This window comes from Muscardinus avellanarius (genome assembly GCF_963383645.1).
Source record: "Muscardinus avellanarius genome assembly, chromosome: 22".
Classification (NCBI taxonomy): Eukaryota; Metazoa; Chordata; class Mammalia; order Rodentia; family Gliridae; genus Muscardinus; species Muscardinus avellanarius.
In genome coordinates, this window is record NC_137808.1 from 691,352 (window position 1) to 711,932 (window position 20,581).

General features: G+C 49.1%; 2 protein-coding genes across 2 annotated transcripts in view; one reads left to right on the forward strand and one right to left on the reverse strand.

The window, feature by feature from the left end:
- Positions 1–20,581, reverse strand: part of LOC308278394 (CCA tRNA nucleotidyltransferase 1, mitochondrial-like) — a gene marked incomplete at both ends in the record, with an annotated part of 995,237 nt that overhangs the window by 327,283 nt on the left and 647,373 nt on the right.
- On the forward strand, positions 7,407–18,625 carry CIDEC (cell death inducing DFFA like effector c). Its single transcript, XM_080718184.1, has 5 exons — positions 7,407–7,465; positions 10,646–10,799; positions 12,788–12,946; positions 13,028–13,215; positions 18,443–18,625. The coding sequence occupies exons 1-5, from the start codon at positions 7,413–7,415 to the stop codon at positions 18,606–18,608; spliced, it is 720 nt and encodes a 239-aa protein (XP_080574310.1). The 5' UTR covers positions 7,407–7,412; the 3' UTR covers positions 18,609–18,625.

The window sequence follows — 20,581 nt, forward strand, 5'->3', positions numbered from 1 at the left end:
GCCAGGCTTTGGTGCTGAAATTGAACCCAGAGACATTTTACCTCTGAGTTACAGCCCTAGCCTTTTCTGTATTTTATTTTGAAACATGGTCTCACTAAGATTGTAGGTTTGAGGACAGTTTCAAAAATGTAGGGTGACTCTTAGCAAATCACCAAGACCCTGTTTCAAAAAAAAAAAAAAAATGCCGCCCGTGGTGGCGCACACTTGTCATCCCCGCGCTTGGGAGGCGGAGACAGGAGGATTGTGGTTTGCAGACAGCCTCAGCTACTACTTAGTGAGGCCCTTTGCAACTCTCAGTGAGACCCTGTTTTAAAATAAAGAATAAGCCGGGCGTGGTGGCGCACGCTTGTAATCCCCGCACTTGGGAGGCAGAGACAGGAGGACCACGCAGGTTCGAAGCCAGCCGCGCGCTGGCTTAGGAGACCCTGTTTCCAAATAAAAATGTAAAAATAGGTCTGGGAGTGTAGCCCGGAGGTAGAAGGGCTTCCAGGAACCCCAGTACCACCAAAAAAATAAATAAATAAATAAATAAATAAATAAATAAATAAATAAATAAAATAAAAAAATAAATTAAAAAAAATAAAAAAAATAAAAGAAAATAAAGAATAAGCCGGGCGTGGTGGTGCACGCTTGTAATTCTAGCATTTGGGAGGCTGAGACAGGAGGATTGCACAGGGTCCAAGCCAGCTTCAGCTACTTAGTGAGGCCCTTTGCAACTCAGTGAGACCCTGTTTCAAAATAAAGAATAAAAAATAAGGCTGGGAGTGTTGCTCAGAGATAGAATGTCCCTAGATTCCATCCCTATTACCGCAAAAAAATAAAAAAAGAATTAAAAATAGGGCTGGCGGTGTAGCTCAGAGATAGAATGCCCCTGGGTTCCACCCCCAGTACCACAACACATAAATAATAAATAAATAAATAAATAAATATAGCAAATAGCGAATACTCCTGCATTCCATTCCCAGTACCACAAAAAATATTTTTGAGGTAGAATACCCCTGGGTTTAGTATCCAGTACTACCAAAAAAATAAAAAAACATGTATTACAATATAATTCATAAACCAGATGTGGAAGTACATGCCTATGATCCCAGGACTTGGGAGGCTGAGAGGGAAGAATTTCAGGTTCAAGGCCAGTGCTCCATAAATTAGATTCTCCTTTCAAAATAGAAAGGTTCAAGCCGGGCGTGGTGGGCACGCTTGTAATCCCGCACCTGGGAGGCGGAGACAGGAGGATGGCGCAGGTTCAAAGCCATTCGCGCTGGCTTAAGTGACACTGTTTCCAAAAATAAAAAAGCATAAAATAGGTCTGGGAGTGTAGCCCGGAGGTAGAAGGGCTTCCAGGAACCCCAGTTCCACCAAATAAATAAATAAATAAATAAATAAATAAATAAATAAATAAGGTTAAGAGCCGTGTATGGTGGTGCACACTTGTAATCCCAGCATTCAGGAGGCTGAGACCGGAGGATCACGGTTCCCAGCCAGCCTCAGCTACTTAGTGAGGCCTTTTGCAACTCAGTGAGACCCTGTTTCAAAACAAAGAATAAAAAATAGGGGTGGAGGTGTAGCTCGGAGGTAAAATGCCCCTGGGTTCCATCCTCAGTACCGCAAAAAAGAACGAATGAAAAAAAGAAAAAAAGAAAGAAAGGAAGAAAGAAAGAAAGAAGGAAGGAAAGAAAGAAGGTTAAGTAAGGCATGATGGCGCACACTTGTAATCACAGTAAGGGGAGGCTGAGACAGAAGGATTGCAGGTTCGCAGCCAGCCTTAGCTACTTAGTGAGACCTTGTTTCAAAATAAAGAACAAAAAAATCAGGCTGGGGATGTAGTGTGGAGGTAGAGTACACCTGGGTTCAACCCCTAGTACTACAAAAATAAAAGGTTAGGTAAATAAACAAATACAAAAATGAAAAATTAACAAATAAAAAGGGCAGAGCTGGGCATGGTTTCACACGCTTGTCATCCCCACGCTTGGGAGGCGGAGACAGGAGGATCGCGCAGGTTTGAAGCCAGCGCGCCGGTTTAAGAGACCCTGTTTCCAAATAAAAAAAGTATAAAAAATAGGTCTGGGAGTGTAGCCCGGAGGTAGAAGGGTTTCCCAGTACCACCAATAAATAAATAAATAAATAAATAAATAAATAAATAAATAAATAAGGCTGTGGGTGTAGCTCAGAGGTAGAATAACCCTGTATCCAATTTACAGTCTCACTCTCACTCTCTTACACACACAAACACACACAAAATATAATTCAAATATCATACAATTTTCCCACCCACTCAAGTATACAATTCAATAACTTTTAGTACCTTTACAGGGTTGTGAGCTATCACCTAAATGGATTCTGATCAGATTAATAGATTGGAGCACTTTGTTTCTCCTGAAAGAAACCCTGTTCTAATTATTGGCCACATCCCATTCCCCTCCCAGCCTCCATTCCCAGCCCTAAGCAACCACTAATCTATTTTCTGACCTTACAGATTGGTCTGTCCTTCCCAGGACATTTCCTTTAACTGGAGTCATACCATATGTGTGTGATCTTTGGTGACTGGCTTCCTTCACTTTTCCACTGTGCCTAGTATTTTCAAGGCTCATCAGCCTAGTAACGTGTGTGTGTGTGTGTGTGTGTGTGTGTGTGTGTGTGTGTGTGTGATTGCTGGATCATAGCTTATCTTAGTTTCTGCTATTATTCATTAAAAGAAATGTCCTGAAGATGGGTGTGGTGGCCCACGCTTGTAATCCCAGCATTCTGGAGGCTGATACAGGAGGATCACGGTTCCTGGCCGGCCTCAGCTACTTAGTGAGGCCCTTTGCAACTCAGTGAGACCCTGTTTCAAAATAAAGAATAAAAAATAGGGATGGGGATGTAGTTTGGAGATAGAATGCCCCTGGGTTTCATCCCCAGTACCCCCAAAAAACAGGAATGTCTGAGCTAGGCATGATGGCGCACCCTTGTAAACCCAGTACTTGGAAGGATGAAACAGAAGAATCACAGGTTCGCAGGTTCGCAGACAGCTTCAGCTACTTAGCAAGGCCCTTCCCAAGTTAGTGAGACCGGGTTTCCAAATAAAAAAATAGGGCTGGAGATGTAGCTTGGAGGTTGAATGCCCCTAGGTTCAATCTCCAGTACTGCAGAAATAAATAAATAAATGGAATGTTTTCTCACTTTTGCAGTGCTAAGGACTGAAATCAGTGTCCCGCACATGCTAAGTATGTGTTCAGCCACTAAGCTACACCCTAGCTTCTTCTTTTCTTTCTTTCTTTTTCTTTCTTTTTTTTTTTTTTCAGTAGCTGAGGCCGTGTGGAGCTTCATTTTATTTTGAGACAGGGTCTTTCTAAATTTCCTAGGCTAGCCAGGCATGGGGGCGCATTCTTGTAATCCCAGAACTTGGGAGGCTGAGACAGGAGGATTGCAGGTTTGTGGCCAGCCTCAGCACTTTCGAGACCCTCCACGACTTAGGGAGACCCTGTTGCAAAATAAAGAATAAAAAGCTGGGAGCGGTGGCACATGCTTGTAATCCCAGTAGTATGGAGGCTGAGACGGGAAGATGGCAGGTTCGAAGCCAGCCTTGATAACTTAGCGCGTCCCTCCACAATGTAGTGAGACCCTGTTTCCAGATAAGAAATAAAATCAAGCATGGGGTTTACTTATTTGTTTATTCATTTGTTTGTTTGTTTATTGTGGTACTGGGGATGGAACCCAGGGGCTTTTCTACCTCCAGGCTACAGTCCTAGACCTACTTTATATTTGTTTGGGAACAGAGTCTCACTAAGTTGCCGAGAGCCTCACTAAGTAGCTGAGGCTGGCTTCGAACCTGCGTGATCCTCCTGTCTCAGCCTCCCAAGCGCGGGGATTACAAGCGTGCGCCACCATGTCGGGCTCTGGCTATTTATTAAGTGCATTACCACTAATACTGATAATTGCTCCCACGTCTGAAGTAGTCTAAGTTGCAAAGCCTTTACGATATTTATTAGCAGCGCTCCTCACCATACCACAGCCCTATAAACACAGGAGTCGCTATTCCTATCATAAAGATTTGAGAAGCCGGGCGTGGTGGCAGCACACGCGCTTGTCATCCCAGTATTCGGGAGGCTGAGACCGGAGGATCGCGGTTCTCGGCCAGCCTCAGCTACTTAGTGAGGCCCTCCGCAACTTAGTGAGACCCTGTTTCAAAATAAAGACTAAAAAATAGGGCAGGGGGTGTAGCTCAGAGGTCAAATGCCTCTGGGTTCCATCCCCAGATCCTCAAAAATAAAATAAAATAAAATAAAAATAAATAGAGAAGCTGGGACTCCCAAAAGTGCGGGACCCATCTCGGCTCAACCGGCGGGCATGGGGTGCGGGCCACCCCGCGTATCTGGCTGCTTCCACTGCCCTCTTGCCTGATGCCATGGCCGGGGCCTTTCGAAACCTGCCTTCTTCCCTCCTTCCAGGCCTTCTCTGGAAGTCTGGGAAGTCCCCAAGGAGGACTATGAGCTAGCTCCCTTTTCCCCAGCTGGGGCTGAAGGCCAGGGGAGTGGCTTCTGGAGAGCTGGAAATAAAATGCTGGGGAAGAGACTGGGGCGGGTGGGCCGCAGGCAAAGGAGGCCGGGAGGCTGTGAGGGGAGGTGAGGCCTGGGTGCTCCTGCGCCTGCACAGGCAGGTGCATCGGGGCTGGCAGAGTTTTGCCAGGGATGGGGGGTTGAAGCTAGCTGGACTGGGGTGCGCTTAGTGGGTGACAGGGGCTTGCTGCCTCTGTGGGGCATTGGGGCTGGCCTGGGGAGAACCCCGAGGTGTTAGAAATAAGAATGATTCTAGCTGAGTAAGGAGGGGCTTAGCCCCAAGCCCCCTCCTCGTTTCCCCTTGCTCGGTGCCCAGCCCTCCCTGTGCTGGGGGCTGAGGACAGGGTGGGCGGCTCAGGGCCGGGCTCCCAAGGGTGGGGGTGTCTAGAGCAGAAATAAATATTGACACCAGAAATAAATATTGACACCAGACACCCTCAACCAGAAGGGTGGGATGAAGGGGTCGTCCTGTGATTCACCCAAGAAGGCTTTCCAAAGAGTCAAAAGCAGTGAAATTGGGACTTCGAGATTAACAGCAAAGCTCTGGGTCAAAGAAAGAAATTGCAGGAGGTACCTGTGCACCAGGGAGGACGTGGAGAGTCAGGAGGGAAATGGTGGTAGGTGAGCCCAGGGCTACCTGCCTTGGCCTGTTGCTGCCCAGAACGCGACTGGGAGTCGCAAGCCACATGGCTGAGTGTTTGTTTTTGTTTTGTTTTGTTTTTTGGTACCGAGAATTGAACCCAGGGGTGCTCTGTGTCTGAGTTATACCCCATCCCTATTTCTTTTTTTTTCTTTTTTAATATTTTTGTGGTACTAGGGATGGAATCCAGGGGCTTTCTACCTCTGGACTAGACTCCCAGACCTATTTTCTATTTTATTTGGAAACAGGGTCTCACCAAGTTGCTGAGAACTTCACTAAGTAGCTGAGGCTGGCTTCGAACCTGCAGGATCCTCCTATCTCAGCCTTCCAAGTGCTGGGATTAGAAGCGTGCGCCACCACGCCTGGCTATCTTTCGTGTGTGTGTGTGTGTGTGTGTGTGTGTGTGTGTGTGTGTGTGTATAGAGGTACTGGGAATTGAACCAAGGGGCATGCTATCTCTGAGCTGCACCCCCAACCCTATTTTTTTTTTTTTTTTGGTGGTACTGGGGTTCCTGGAAGCCTTTCTACCTCTGGGCTACACTCCCAGACCTATTTTATACTTTTTTATTTTTGGAAACAGGGTCTCTTAAGTCAGCGTGGCTGGCTTAGAACCTGCGCTATCCTCCTGTCTCCCCCTCCCAAGTGCGGGGATTACAAGCGTGTGCCACCACGCCCAGCCCCCCAACCCTATTTTTTATTATTTATTTTGAAACAGGGCCTCACTGAGTTGCAAAGGGCCTCATTAAGTAGCTGAGGCTGGCTTCTAACTGCAATCCTCCTGTCTCAGCCTCCCAAATGCTGGGATTACAAGCATGCACCACCATGCCTGGCTCTCATTTTTTACTTTGAAATGGACTCACTAAGTTGCCAAGGATAGCAATTGAACCTTCAATCATCCTGTCTCAGCCTCCCAAAAACTGGGATTACAGGTGTGTGCCACAGTGTCTGGCTTTAAATTATTATTTTTAAAATTTTTATTACTATTATAACTATTATTTTTTTGTGTATGGTACTGGAGGTGGAACCCAGAGGCTTTTCTACCTCCAGGCTATACTCCCAGATGTATTTTATACTTTATTTGGAAACAGGGTCTCACTAAGTTGCTGAGAGCCTCACTCAGTAGCTGAGGCTGGCTTCGAACCTGTGCGATCCTCCTGTCTCAGCCTCCCAAGCGCGGGGATTACAAGCGTGCGCCACCACGCCCAGCTTACTATTATTATTATTTTGCAGCAGCATCCTACCTTTGATCCCCTATCTCTATTTTATTTTTTATTTTGAAACAGGGCCTAAGTTGCAGGGGGGCTCACTAAGTTGCTCAGGCTGGCCTCGAACCTGCGATCCTCCTGTCTTAACCTCCGGCTTTCAGTTGAAATTGGTTAAAATTCCATAACATTAAAAATCTGAGCTGAGTGTGGTGGCGCACGCTTGTCATCCCAGCATTTGGGAGGCCCGAGCATTTAGGGAGGATCGTGATTCACGGACAGTCTCAGCTACTTAGTGAGGCCCTCTGTAACTTAGTGAGACCCTGTTTCAAAATAAAGACTAAAAAATAGGACAGGGGGTGCATCTTGGAGGTCGAATGCCCCTGGGTTCCATCCCCAGACCCGCGGGGGGGGGGGGGGGAATTCTGGCTCCTTAGCCACATGTCAAGTGCGGAATAGCCGTGGTGGCCTGTAACAATGGTGTTGGAATGCTGACAAAATCTGTGTCCAGGATGCAAGTTCTTCTGGCCAGCAGGAAGCCTCAGGAGGGCCTGGATTGCTTAAGGACCAGCCAGGAGATAGTCAACTGGGATCAGGCGCTGCCTGTGAAGTCTCTGGATTATAGGTGACCTTCAGGTCCCCAGAAGCAGGAGGTGGTGTGACTCAGCTCCTGCCAGCGCAGCGGGGACTCTGCCCCTAGGGACAGGGGCAAGCCAGGCAGGGAGCCTCCAGCCTGAGCTCCCGATTCCCGTACAGTGCGGCCAGAGACAGGATCAGGGAAATATGGAGTGAGTGAGGCCGGGGCACAGCAGCGGAGGGGACAAGTTCCGCCCGGTCCCAGTGGGCGCGCCTGGGGCTGAACAGGAGGCCAGGCAGCCTGTGTGCCCCGGAATGACAGCCCGGGCCGGGGCTCGCTGAGACTGGGGCGTTGGGTGGCCCCGAATCGAGTGATAAGGGAGAGGAAGCTCCTGTCCCGCCCTGACCAGCTGCTTCTGCGTCTTTCCTAGGTCCAACGCAGTCCAGCTGACGAGGATGGAATACGCAATGCGGTCTCTCAGCCTTCTCTACCCCAAGTCCCTGTCCAGGTGAGGAAAGCCGAGGGCAGAGGGGAAGGGGAGCTGCAGAACTGTGGGCTGGAGGGTCGGCCTTCCCCAGCTTGACAGGGTTGCTTAAGTTACTTGGGGATCTTGTTCAGATAGTGTCTGGCCGGGTGGGGCGGCGTGGTGGCGCACGCTGTTCATCCCAGCATTCGGGAGGCTGAGACAGGAGGATCGCGGTTTGTAGGCAGCCTCAGCTAATTAGTAAGGTCCTCTGCAACTCAGTGAGGCCCTGTTTCAAAAATAAAGAATAAAAAATAGGGCTGGGGGGTGTAGCTTGAAGGTAGAATGACCCTGGGTTCCACCCCCAGTACTGCAAAAAAAAAAAAACAAAAACCAAAATAAATACCGTGTCTGAATCAGGAGACTAAAGCTGGCACCCGAGGTTTTGTAATTCCCATAAGCCCCCTGTGGCGCTCACCTCTAAACCCAGTACTTGGGAGGCTGGGATGGAAAGATAACAGGTTTGAGGCCAGCCTCAGCAATTTAGGGAGGCCCTCTGCAGCATAGAGAGACCCTGTTTCAAAATTAAGACAAATAAGAAAGGGGGTAGGCGCTGGACTTGGTACTTTCATTCCTCTGTGTGTGTGTGTGTGTGTGTGTGTGTGTTGTACTGAGGATTGAATCTGTGAACTACACTCCCAGACTTTTGTTTTGTTTTGTTTTTTTGTTTTTGCAGTACTGGGGATTGAACCCAGGGGCATTCTACTTCCGAGTTACACGCCCTGTAATTACACCTGTAATCCCAGTGCTGTGGGTGTAGCTCGGAGGTAGAATGCCCCTGGGTTCAATCCTTGGTACTGAGAAAAAAAAAGAAAAAAAAAGAGAACTGGCCGTGGTGACGCATACCTGTAATCCCAGTACTTGGGAGACTGAGACTGGAGGATCATAGGTTTGAGGACAGCCTCAGCAACTTAGGGATCCCTTAACAACTTAGCTGGATCCTCTTTCAAAATAAAATAAAATAAAAGGGAAAAGGAGTTGTGGTTGTAGCTCAGAGGTAGAATGCCCCAGGTTCAATTCCCAATACTAAGTAAATAAATAATTAAGTAAATAGCAACAAAGCCAGGTTGGTGGTGCACACCTGTAATCCCAATACTTGGGAGGCTTGAGACAGGAGGATTGCAAGTTGAAGGCCAGCCGGGGAGAATTTAGCAAGACTGCTTCAAAAGAAAGAAAGAAGCCAGGTATGGTGGTCCGTGTCTATAATCCCAGTCCTTGGGAGGCTGAGACAGGAGGATTGCAGGCTCAAGGTCAGCCTCAGCAAGTAGGGAGACTCTCATTAAACTAGGGAGACCCTGTTTCAAAATAAAAAATAAGCCGGGCGTGGTGGCGCACGCTTGTCATCCCCGCGCTTGGGAGGCGGAGACAGGAGGATCGCGCAGGTTCGAAACCAGCCGCGCGCACTGGCTTAGGAGACCCTGTTTCCAAATAAAAAAATGTAAAAATAGGTCTGGGAGTGTAGCCCGGAGGTAGAAGGGCTTCCAGGAACCCCAGTACCACCAAAAATAAAAAATAAAAATAAAAAAATAAAATAAAATAAAATAAGAATGAGGGCTATAGCTTAGAGGTAGAATGCCTGGGAGTTCAATCTCCCAGTACCATAGGAAGAAGGAGGAAGGGGAGGAGGAAGAGGAGGAGGAGGAGGAGGAGGAGGAGGAGGAGAATTGCAAGTATAGCTCACCGGTAGAGTCCCTCTGGTTTGAATCCCCAGTACCACACAGAGAGCAGGAAACAAAGACAGAGACAGAAAGAGAAGGGAGAAGGGAGAGAAGGAGAGAGGGAGAGAGGAGAGAACAGGAAAGAGAGGAGAGAACTAGGTGTGATGGCTCATGCTTGTAATCCCAGCATCTGGGAGGCCGAGACAGGAGGCTCAGAGGTTCATGGCCAGCCTCAGCTACTTAGTGAGGCCTTCTGCACCTCAATGAGACCCCCTGGGTTCCCCTGTACGGAAAGAAAAAAATAGTTGCTGGAGGGAAAAAAAAAAAAAGTTGCTGGCTCTCCCCTCCTCTCCTCTCCTTCCTTCCTTCCTTCCTTCCTTTCTCTCCTTTCTTTCTTTCTTTTTTCGGTACTGGGGACAGAATCCAGGGGCATATTACCTCCCAGTGACGCCCCCAGCCCTATTTTTTATTCTTTTTCTTTTTTTTTTTCTTTTTTTTTGGTGGTCTGGGGTTCCTGGAAACCCTTCTACCTCTGGGCTACACTCCCAGACCTATTTTATACTTTTTTTTTTATTTGGAAACAGGGTCTCTTAAAACAGCTGAGGCTGGCTTCGAACCTGCGCAATCCTCCTGTCTCCGCCTCCCAAGCGCGGGGATTACAAGCGTGCGCCACCACGCCCGGCTTCTTTTTCTTTTTTTAAACAACTCACACTGAGTTGCAAAGGGTGTCACTAAGTAGCTGAGGCTGGCCATGAACTGTGATCCTCCTGTCCCAGCCTCCCAGATGCTGGGATGACAAGTGTCCGCCACCATGCCCGACTAGCTCCAGCAACTCTGACATCACTTGGGAACCAGGCTCCAGAGCCTCAGGCTGGGCCGCGGCCTGCCCTGAACTGTGCTGTGAGGGGCCCCAGGGCCTCAGGCCGGGCCTTGGCCTGCCCTGAACTGTGCTGTGAGGGGCCCCAGGGCCTCAGGCCGGGCCGCGGCCTGCCCTGGACTGTGCTGTGAGGGGCCCCAGGGCCTCAGGCCGGGCCGCGGCCTGCCCTGGACTGTGCTGTGAGGGGCCCCAGGGCCTCAGGCCGGGCCTTGGCCTGCCCTGAACTGTGCTGTGAGGGGCCCCAGGGCCTCAGGCCGGGCCGCGGCCTGCCCTGGACTGTACTGTGAGGGGCCCCAGGGCCTCAGGCCGGGCCGCGGCCTGCCCTGAACTGTGCTGTGAGGGGCCCCAGGGCCTCAGGCCGGGCCGCAGCCTGCCCTGGACTGTGCTGTGAGGGGCCCCAGGGCCTCAGGCCGGACCGCGGCCTGGGCTGGACTGTGCTGTGAGGGGCCCCAGGGCCTCAGGCCGGGCCGTGGCCTGCGCTGGACTGTGCTGTGAGGGGCCCCAGGTGGCTCCCCAGCTTTGGGGCCAAGCCCTCTGGGTGAGACTGGGAAGGCAGGTGATGGGCCCAACCTGGAAGGGTGTGGCTCGGCTGAGCAGGGGCTTCATCCTGTTGTTCCGCACTGTCCCCAGGCAGGTGGCAGTCCGCACCTCTGTGGTGACCCAGCAGGTGCTGTCTGCGCCCAGCCTGGAGGCCCCCAGGGCCCGGCCCTGCCGAGTAACCACTGTGGACCGGCGGGTGCGGAAGGGCATCACCGCACACAGCCTCGCAGACCTCGTGCACAAGGTGAGGGCCCCCTGCGCGCCGCACCCAAGGGACCTCCCTGCCTTGGCCCTCCAGCTCCTGGGTGGGGGTTGTGTGGGGGTAGAGGTGGGATCTTAGCATGGCAGGTGTTTGCTTTCTGAATCTGCCTAGAGAGCTGTTCCACAGGTGAATGATCCAGTAAGAAATGATCCAGTATGTCGCTGCCCTATGCGCTAAGTGTAGCTCAGTCAAATTTCCAGGACTTTTTTTTTTTTTTAAGCTGGAAAGACCCTTAAGAATACGTTCTGCCCGGCATGGTGGAGCACGCTTATAATCCCAGCATTTTGGAGGCTGAGACAGGAGGATTGTGGTTCAAGTACAGCCTCAAGCTACTACTTAGTGAGGGGCCCTTTGCAACTCAGTAAGATGGTTTAAAAAAAAATATATATATATATATATCCAGCCATGGTGGCGCACGCTTGTAATCCCAGCATTTGGGAGGCTGAGATAGGAGGATCACACAGCTTCGAAGCCAGCCTCAGCTACTTAGTGAGGCTCTCAGCAACTTAGTGCTGCGGGGTGTATCTTAGAGGTAGAATGCCCCTGGGTTCCAACCCAGTACTGCAAAAACAAAACAAAAAAAAAGGTATGTTTAAGCCAGAAATATTGAGGTGGCACCTGTCTGTAATCCCAATGCTTGGGAGGTTAAGACAGGAGGATTACAGGGTCAAGGCCAGTGTGCAGTAACTTAGTGAGGCCCTATTTTAAAATAAAAAATAAAAGCCAGGCATGGTGCTGCACGCTTGTAATCCCAGCATTTGGGAGTCTGAGACAGGATCACGGTTCAAGGACAGACTCAGCTACTTAGTGAGGCCCTTTGCAACTCAATGTGACCCTGTTTCAAAATAAAGAATAAAAATAATAGGGCTGGGAGCCGGGCGTGGTGGCGCACGCTTGTCATCCCAGCATTCGGGAGGCTGAAATCAGAGGATCACGGTTCGCGGACAGCCTCAGCTACTTAGTGAGGCCCTCCGCAACTCAGTGAGACCCTGTTTCAAAATAAAGAATAAAAAATAGGGCTGAGGGTGTAGCTCGGAGGTCAAATGCCCCTGGGTTCCATCCCCACTACCACAAAAAATAAAAATAAAATAAATAATAAATAAATAAATAAATAAATAAATAAGGCCCAGCATGGTGGGAAACTCTTGTAATCCCAGTACTTGGGAGGCTGAGACAGGAGGATGGCAGGTTGAGGACAGCCTTAGCAAGTAGCAAGACTTATTAACCTAGTGAGATCCTGTTTCCAAACAAAAAATAAAAGTGGGCTGGGGGTGTAGCTTGAAGGTAGAAGGCCTCTGGGTTCAATCCCTAGTATAGCACACACACACACACACACACACACACACACAAAGAGGCTGAGGGCGCAGCTTGGAGGTAGAATGCCCCTGGGCTCAGTCCCCAGTACTAAAGAGACAGAGAGAATGAGAGAGAAGAGAAAGGGAGAGACTGATTTAGGATACATGAATTGTACCTCAATAAAAATTGCATGTGTGGTTCTAATTATTTATTTATTTATTTGTTTGTTTATTTTTGAGGTGCTGGGGAATGAACCCAGGGGCACTCTACAGCCCTAGCCCTATTTTTACTCTTTATTTTGAAACAGGGTCTCACTGAGTTGCAGAGGGCCTCACTAAGTAGCTGAGGCTGGCTGCGAACCTGCGATCCTCCTGTCTCAGCCTCCCAAGGACTGGGATGACAAGCGTGCGCCACCACGCCCAGCCCCATTATATTTAGTTGGACTGCACTGCTGTCCACGACTAACGCTGAAGCCAGGCACCCAGAGGGCCCATGATACAAAGGCCCTGCGTGGGGATCCCACAGCTAAAGCGCCTGGGTCCCTGGGCCCACCCATGGATCCTGGCCCACCTGTTCCTTCCCTGGCCCCGGGGGTGGGGGGACTGATGCTTTTTCCTGTCTCAGCTCTGTGACTCCTTGTGGATGGAAGAAGATTCACCCCTGCTATTTCCCAGGTTCGGGACATCTTGACGCTGGCAAACAAGCCCTTCTCCCTGGTCCTGGAGGAAGATGGTACCCATGTAGAGACAGAGGAGTATTTCCAAGCCCTGGCAGATGACACAGTGTTCATGGTCCTTCAGAAGGGGCAGAAGTGGCAGCCCCCTTCAGAACAGGTGAGCTCCTACGCCCGCTGGGGGACAATGGAGAGCCCTGGAGCTGGGCCGCAGGGCGTGACCACTGCTGTCTTGCTGCAGGAGGCGAGGTACCAGCTCTCCCTGGACCACAAGCCCACCAAGAAGATTGACGTGGCCCGTGTCACCTTTGACCTGTACAAGCTGAACCCACAGGATTTCATTGGCTGCCTGAACGTGAAGGCGACGCTGTACAACACGTACTCCCTCTCCTACGATCTGCACTGCTACAAGGCGAAGCGCATGGTGAAGTAGGTGCCCCGGGACGGGGACGGGGACTGCAGAGCAGGTGCGGGAGCTGGGCTCCCAGGACCTGAGCCAGCGGAATAAAACTGTATGCTTAGCCCGAGCACTTCCCATTCCACTAGGGTACACCTCGCGGAGGCTCAGGGACTCCTCCAGCTGGAATCTGGATGGAATTAGCATTTTTAAATTTTTATTTGGAAACAGTGTCTCGCTAAGTTGCCGAGAGCCTCACTAAGTAGCCGAGGCTGGCTTCGAACCCGCTGGCTTCGAACCCGCGCGATCCTCTTGTCTCAGCCTCCCAAGTGCGGGGATTACAAGTGTGCGCCACCACGCCCGGCTCACAATTAATATTTATGTCTACCTTCTTCTACTTCAAATTACATTTTGTTGTGTGGTCCTAAGGATTGAACCCCTGTTTGCAGCTCAGTGAGACCCTGTTTCAAAATAAAGAATAAAATATAGTGCTGGGGGTGTAGCTCGAAGGTAGCATGCCCCTGAGTTCCATACTGGGTTCCCAGTTATTTAAAAAAATTTTTTTTTTTAAAGAGCTCTTGAGCTGGGCATGGTGGCGCATGTTTGTAATCCCAGTACTTGGGAGGCTGAGACAGGAGGATCTGGGTTTGCAGCCAGCCTTAACTACTTAGTGAGGCCCTTCGCAACCTAGTGAGACCCTGTTTCAAAATAAAAAATAAAATGGGCTGGGGGGATAGCTGGGAGGTAGAATGCCCCTGGATTCAATCCCCAGCACCACACACACACAAAAAAAGGATTGAATCAGGGGAATTTTACCCCTAAGCTACACTCCCAACTGTATTTATTTTTATTTATTTATTTATTTATTTATTTATTTGTTTATTTATTTATTTAATGACTAGAGAATGGACCCAGAGACATTCTACCTTTGAGCTACACCCCCAGCCCAATTTTTCTATTTCTTATTTGGAAACAGGGTCTCGCTAGGTTGATGAGAGTCTCACTACTTGCTGAGGCTGGCCTCGAACCTCCTGCCTCAGCCTCCCAAGTACTGGGATTACAAGGGTGCGCCACCACGCCCGGTTTTTCCTGTTGCTTTTTTATGCCAGTGTACTTACTGTGTTTAGGTTTGAGAGTCCCACTTTGCCTAAGTGGACTGAGTTCAAAGGCTGAAATTTACTGCTTTAGATTTTGAATTCTGCCCAATACTGGCAGCAAGCCCACATTGTGAAGGGGCGTGTAGCACTGTGGCACCGCCCAACATCTCAGCCACTCTGGAGGCTCAGCAGAAAGGCAAGTTTTAGGCCAGCCCGAGCGATTTAGCAAGACCCTGTTTTAGAATAAAAAACTCAAAGCTGGGAGCCAGGCATGGTGGTACACCCTTGTAATCCCAGCATTTGGGAAGCTGAGACAGGAGGATCGTGGTTTGAGTACAGCCTCAGCTACTGAGGGAGGGCCTCTGCAACTCAGTGAGACCCTGTTTCAAAATAAATAGTGACACACTGAGAATCTATTTCAAAATAAAATAATAAAGCCAGGCATGGTGGCACAAGCCTGTAATCCCAATACCTGGGAGGCTGAGTCAGGAGGAGAGCAGTTCCAAGCCAGTCTCAGCAACTTAGTGAGGTCCTCTGCAATTTAGTGAAATCCTGTTTTAAAATGAAAAATAATAGCCAGGTGTGGTGGCACACGCTTGTAATCCCAGTACTTGGAGGCTGAGACAGGAGGATCACAGGTTCACGGCCAGCCTCAGCTACTTAGTGAAGCTTCTGCAACTTAGCAAGACTCTGTTTCAAAATAAGGAATAAAAAATAAGGCCAGGCGTGGTGGTGCACGCTTTTAATCCCGGTGCTTGGGAGGCTGAGACAGGAGGATCGCACAGGTTCAAAGCCAGCCTCAGCTACTTAGTGAGACTCGAAACTTAGTGAGACCCTGTTTCAAAATAAAGTATAAAATAGGTCTGGAAGTATAGCCCAGAGGTAGAAAGCCCCTCTGTTCCACCCCCAGTACCCCCCCCACAATATATATATATATATATATATATATATATATATATATATATATATATATATCCGAGTCGCTCAGTAGTAGAATGCCCTGGGTTCCATCTCCAGTACCACACACACAAAAAAAAAAAAAAAAAGAAAAAAGCAATAGGAAACTACACTTAGCTTAGTAACTTAGCGATGTCACTATATATATAGTGAATATATATATGTATATATGTACATGCCAAAATATGAATAGCATAAAATTTACCATTTTAACCTCTTTTGTGTGTGGTACTGGGGTTGGAACCCAGAGGCTTTCTACCTCCAGGCTATGCTCCCAGATCTATTTTATACTTTATTTGGAGACAGGGTCTCAGTAGCTGAGGCTGGCTTCGAACCAGCGTGATCCTCCTGTCTCAGCCTCCCAAGCGCTGGGATCACAAGCTTGCGTCACCACGCCCGGCTCCATTTTACCCATCTTCAAGTGTCCCACTGGGAGGGGCATTCAGCACATGTGCAGTGTTGAGCAACTGTTGCACTCTCCATTTTCACAATCTTTTGTCCTCTCTAACAGAAACACACCCATTATATAATAACTCCATTTGCCTGTCCCTGGTCTGTGCTAACCTCTACCCTCCTTTCTCTTTTTTTCCCAGAACTGGGGATGGAACCCAGGGGCATTCGACCTCCGAGCTCCACCCCCAGCCCTATGTTTTATTCTTTATTTTGAAACAGGGTCTCACTGAGTTGCAGAGGGCTTCACTAAGTAGCTGAGGCTGGCCGCAAACCGCGATCCTTCTGTCTCAGCCTCCCAAATGCTGGGATGACAAGTGTGCGCCGCCACACCCGGCTAAGGTTGATGTCTTATTACTTGCTGAGGCTGTCCTTGAACCTGCAATCCTTCTATTTTAGCCTCCCAAGTACTGGGCCTGGTTTATTTATTTATTTTGCAGTATGGGGGACTGGACTCAGGGGCATTCTACTTCCGAGCTATACCTCCAGCCCTTTTTTTATTCTTTATCATCAAACAGGGTCTCACTAAGTTGCAGAAGGCCTTACTAAGTAGCTGAGGCTGGCTGTGAACCTGCGATCCATCTACCATGCATGGCATTTTTTTTATTTTTGAAATAGGGCTTCCCTAAGTCGCTGAGGCATAACCCAGAACTGTGGTTCCTGTCTCCACCTCCCAAGTACTGGGATTACAGGCCTGTACCATCATGCTTAGCTCAGGCCTAGGTTTTCTTTCCTTCCTTCCTTCCTTCCTTTCTTCTTTCTCTCTCTTTCTTTCTTTCTTTCTTTCTTTCTTTCTTTCTTTCTTTCTTTCTTTCTTTCTTTCTTTCTCTCTTGCAGTACTGGAGATGGAACCCAGGGGCATTCTACCTCCAGACTACACTCCCAGCCCTATTTTTTTATTCTTTATATTTTTTACTTTTTTTATTTTTTATTTTTTATTTTTTTTGGTGGTACTGGGGTTCCTGGAAGCCCTTCTACCTCCGGGCTACACTCCCAGACCTATTTTTACATTTTTATTTGGAAACAGGGTCTCCTAAGCCAGCGCGCGTGGCTGGCTTCGAACCTGCGCGATCCTCCTGTCTCTGCCTCCCAAGGGCGGGGATTACAAGCGTGCGCCACCACGCTCGGCTTATTCTTTATTTTGAAACAGGGTCTCACTGAGTTGCAAAGGGCCTCACTAAGTAGCTGAGGATGGCCACGAACCATGATTCTCAAGTAACAGGATTACAAGTATGTGCCACCACACCCAGCTCAGGCCTAGGTTTTTTTTTTTTTCTTTTTCATTTTTATAGTTGAATAATATTTAATATCATACATACCATGCACATATACATCCATATACACATATTCACACAATAAAATAAAATAAAAATGGGGTTAGGGGTGTAGCTGTGAGGTAGTATGCCCTTGGGTTCCATCCCTAGTACTGCAAAATAAAAGAAGAAATAAAAAATAAAACAAAGCCGGGCGTGGTGGCGCACGCTTGTAATCCTAGCATTCGGGAGGCCGAGACCTGGAGGATCGCGGTTCGCAGACAGCCTCAGCTACTTAGTGAGGCCCTCTGCAACTCAGTGAGACCCTGTTTCAAAATAAAGAATAAAAAGTAGGGCCGGGGGTGTAGCTCGGAGGTCGCATGCCCCCTGGGTTCCATCCCCAAACCCGCAAAAAAAAAAATAAAATAAAAATAAAATAAATAAAACAAAGACTTGCAAAGTCTTTAGAGGTATTCTACCTCTGAGCTACACCCCCAGCCCTATATTTTTTATTCTTTATTTATTTAATCCAATCTTATTAGCTATGTGAACTATAGCAAATTGCTCTAATTTTTTTTGTGGTGTGATGTGTGATGTGTGTGTGTGGTGTGTGTGTGTGTGTGTGTGTGTGTGTGTGTGTGTGTGTGTTGTTAAGGATTAAAACTAGGGGCTATAACCTTAGCCCTATTTTTAAAATTTGGAAATAGGGTCTCGCTAGGTTTCTGACAGCCTTCCTAAATTGCTGAGACTGGCTTAGAAACCATAATCCTCTTGTCTCAGCCCCTCAAGTGCTGGAATTACAGGCTTGTTCCACCATACCTGGCTTTTTTCTTTTTTTAACTCTTTAGTAGTTGGGCATGATGGTACACACTTGTAATCCTAGTACTTGGGAGGTGGAGACAGGAGGATCGGGGTTCATGGTCAGCCTCAGCTACTTAGTGAGGCCTTCTGCAATTTAGTGAGACCCTATTTCAAAAATAAAGGATAAAGCCGGGCGTGGTGGCGCACGCTTGTAATCCCAGGGCTTGGGAGGCGGAGACAGGAGGATCGCGTAGGTTCGAAGCCAGCCGTGCTGGCTTAAGAGACCCTGTTTTCAAATAAAAATATTAGGTTTGGGAGTGTAGCCCGGAGGTAGAAGGGTTTCCAGAAACCCCAGTACTACACAAAAATAATAATAAGAAGAAAGAAAGAAAGAAAGAAAGAAAGAAAGAAAGAAAGAAAGAAGGAAATTAAGAATAAAAAATTGGGCTGGGGTGTAGTTCAGAGGTAGAATGCTCCTGGGTTCCATCCTTAGCAACACACACACACACACACACACACACACACACACACACACACAGTAGCTAGCAGGCACAGTGTCCCTCGGTTCAATTCCCAGTAATGAATGAATGAAAGCTAAGTTGAACCCAGCCCAGCGTGGGAATCTGCGCGTGGAGGCCGAGGCATTAATGAGAACCCACGGCGGCTTCTGTTTGTGACTGAGTGCTTCCTCTGTCCCCCAGGGAGGTGCTGCGCTGGGCCCTCTTCAGCATGCGGGCCACCGGCCACATGCTGCTGGGCACCTCCTGTTACATGCAGCAGATCCTGGATGCCACCGAGGAAGAAGAGCAGCCCTCCAAGGTGAAGACCACATCCCTCATCCCCACCTGCCTCAAGATACTGCAGTGAAAGCCTGCAAGCTCTGGGCTCCCCGCCAGGACCAGGCTGCACCCACAAGCCTGGCAGCTGGACAGCTTTGCACCGCCTACCCGCCTCGCTGTACAGGACCGTGCATGCCCAAGCAGAAAGCCTGGGACCCTGGGTGGGCTGGCCCAAGGAGAGCTGCAGGGGCCTGGCCTCGGCCAGCTCCCACCTGCCCCGTAGCTCAAACCCAAGCCGGGTGGTCACCATGAGGCTGTGCGTCTGCTCTGGGCTCGGTCCTCAAGTGCTGCGCTTTCTATGCTGATCTCTTCCCACCCCAGAATACTGCTGAGTGTGCTGGCAAGCCCACTCATGTGTGCTCTCTGTGAGTGTGCAACAAATTATTTATGCAGATATATCGTCTTTTGGTCTGTATTATTTATGGGGCTGGGAGTGGGTAAGGTTCTGTTTGGAGGTTAGAAAAGGCTTAGAAGGCCGGGCGTGGTGGTGCAGGCCTGTCATCCCAGTACTTGGGAGACTGAGACAGGAGGATCGTGGGTTCGTGGCCAGCCTCAGCAAGCTTGTAATCCCAGTTCTTGGTCGGCTGAGACAGGAGGATCGCACAGGTTCGAACTCAGTGAGGCTCTCAGTAACTTAGTGGGACCGTGTTTCCAAATAAAGTAAAAAAAAAAAAATAGGTCTGGGGGTATAGCCCAGAGGTAGAAAAGCCCCTGGGTCCCACCCCCAGTATCATAAATAAATAAATAATCGGGCTAAGGGTGGAGCTCCGAAGTAGAATACCCTTGGGTTTCATCCCCAGTACAAAAAAAAAAAAAAAGATGCCGGGTGTGGTGGCGCACTCTTGTAATCCCAGCATTTGGGAGGCTGAGACCAGAGGATCACTGTTCGCTGATAGCCTCAGCTACTTAGTGAGGCCCTCTGCAACTCAGTGAGACCCTGTTTCAAAATAAAGAATCAAAAACAGGGCAGGGGGTGTAGCTCGGAGGTCGAACGCCCCTGGTAGAATAACTCTAGGTTCCATCCCCAGTGCTTCCTCAGCAATTCAGATCCTGTTTCAAAATAAAACAGAATAGGGCTGGGGGGAAAGCTCAGAGGAAGAAGGCCCCCAGGTTCAATCAGGTTCAATCCCTAGTAATACATACACGCTATTAGAGTATTCATGACCCTTACTATAGTTCCTATTTGGATTTAGTAAATAGTAAGACAAAGGGCTGGTTACCAAAGCTAGTCTGGGAAGCTGCAGCTGGCAGCCGCCCCGGGCCCTGTAGCCATGTGTGGGAAGGGCCGGCAGGGCCAGCTGTAGAGAGTTCTATGACTTGGCACTGGCTCCAGGGGTGGGTCCCTGGCAGGAAGGCACCACGTATGATGAACACAGAAACTGTTTTTGTTTCCCCTTGCGGAATCTGTGGCCCACCCACTTGCCTCTCCTGTAAAGTTATCAATAATTGAGTCTGCCAGGCATGGTGGCGTGTGCTTGTAATCCCAGCATTTGGGAGGCGGAGACAGGAGGATCGCAGCTTGAAGACAGCCTCAGCTACTACTTAGTGAGGCCCTTGCCATTCAGTGAGACCCTGTTTCAAAATAAAGACTAAAAAATAGGGCTTCGGGGTATAGCTCAGAGGTCAAATACCCCTGGGTTCCATCACCTCCCCCGCAAAAAAATTGAGTCAGCCGGGCGTGGTGGCACAAGCTTGTCATCCCCGCGCTTGGGAGGCCGAGACAGGAGGATCGCGCAGGTTCGAAGCCAGCCTGAGCTACTGAGTGAGGCTCTCAGCAACTCAGTGAGACCCTGTTTCCAAATAATATATAAAAAATAGGTCTGGGAGTATAGCCCGGAGGTAGAAAGCCCCTAGGGTCCACCCCCAGTACCACAAAACAAAACAAAACAAAACAAAAAATGGAATCAAAGTGAATGGTACAAGCTGGTATTTATCCCAAACACCACTCCTCCTCCTCAGACCAGGAGTTTCCTAAATGTATCCTGAGCGGCCGTCCATGGT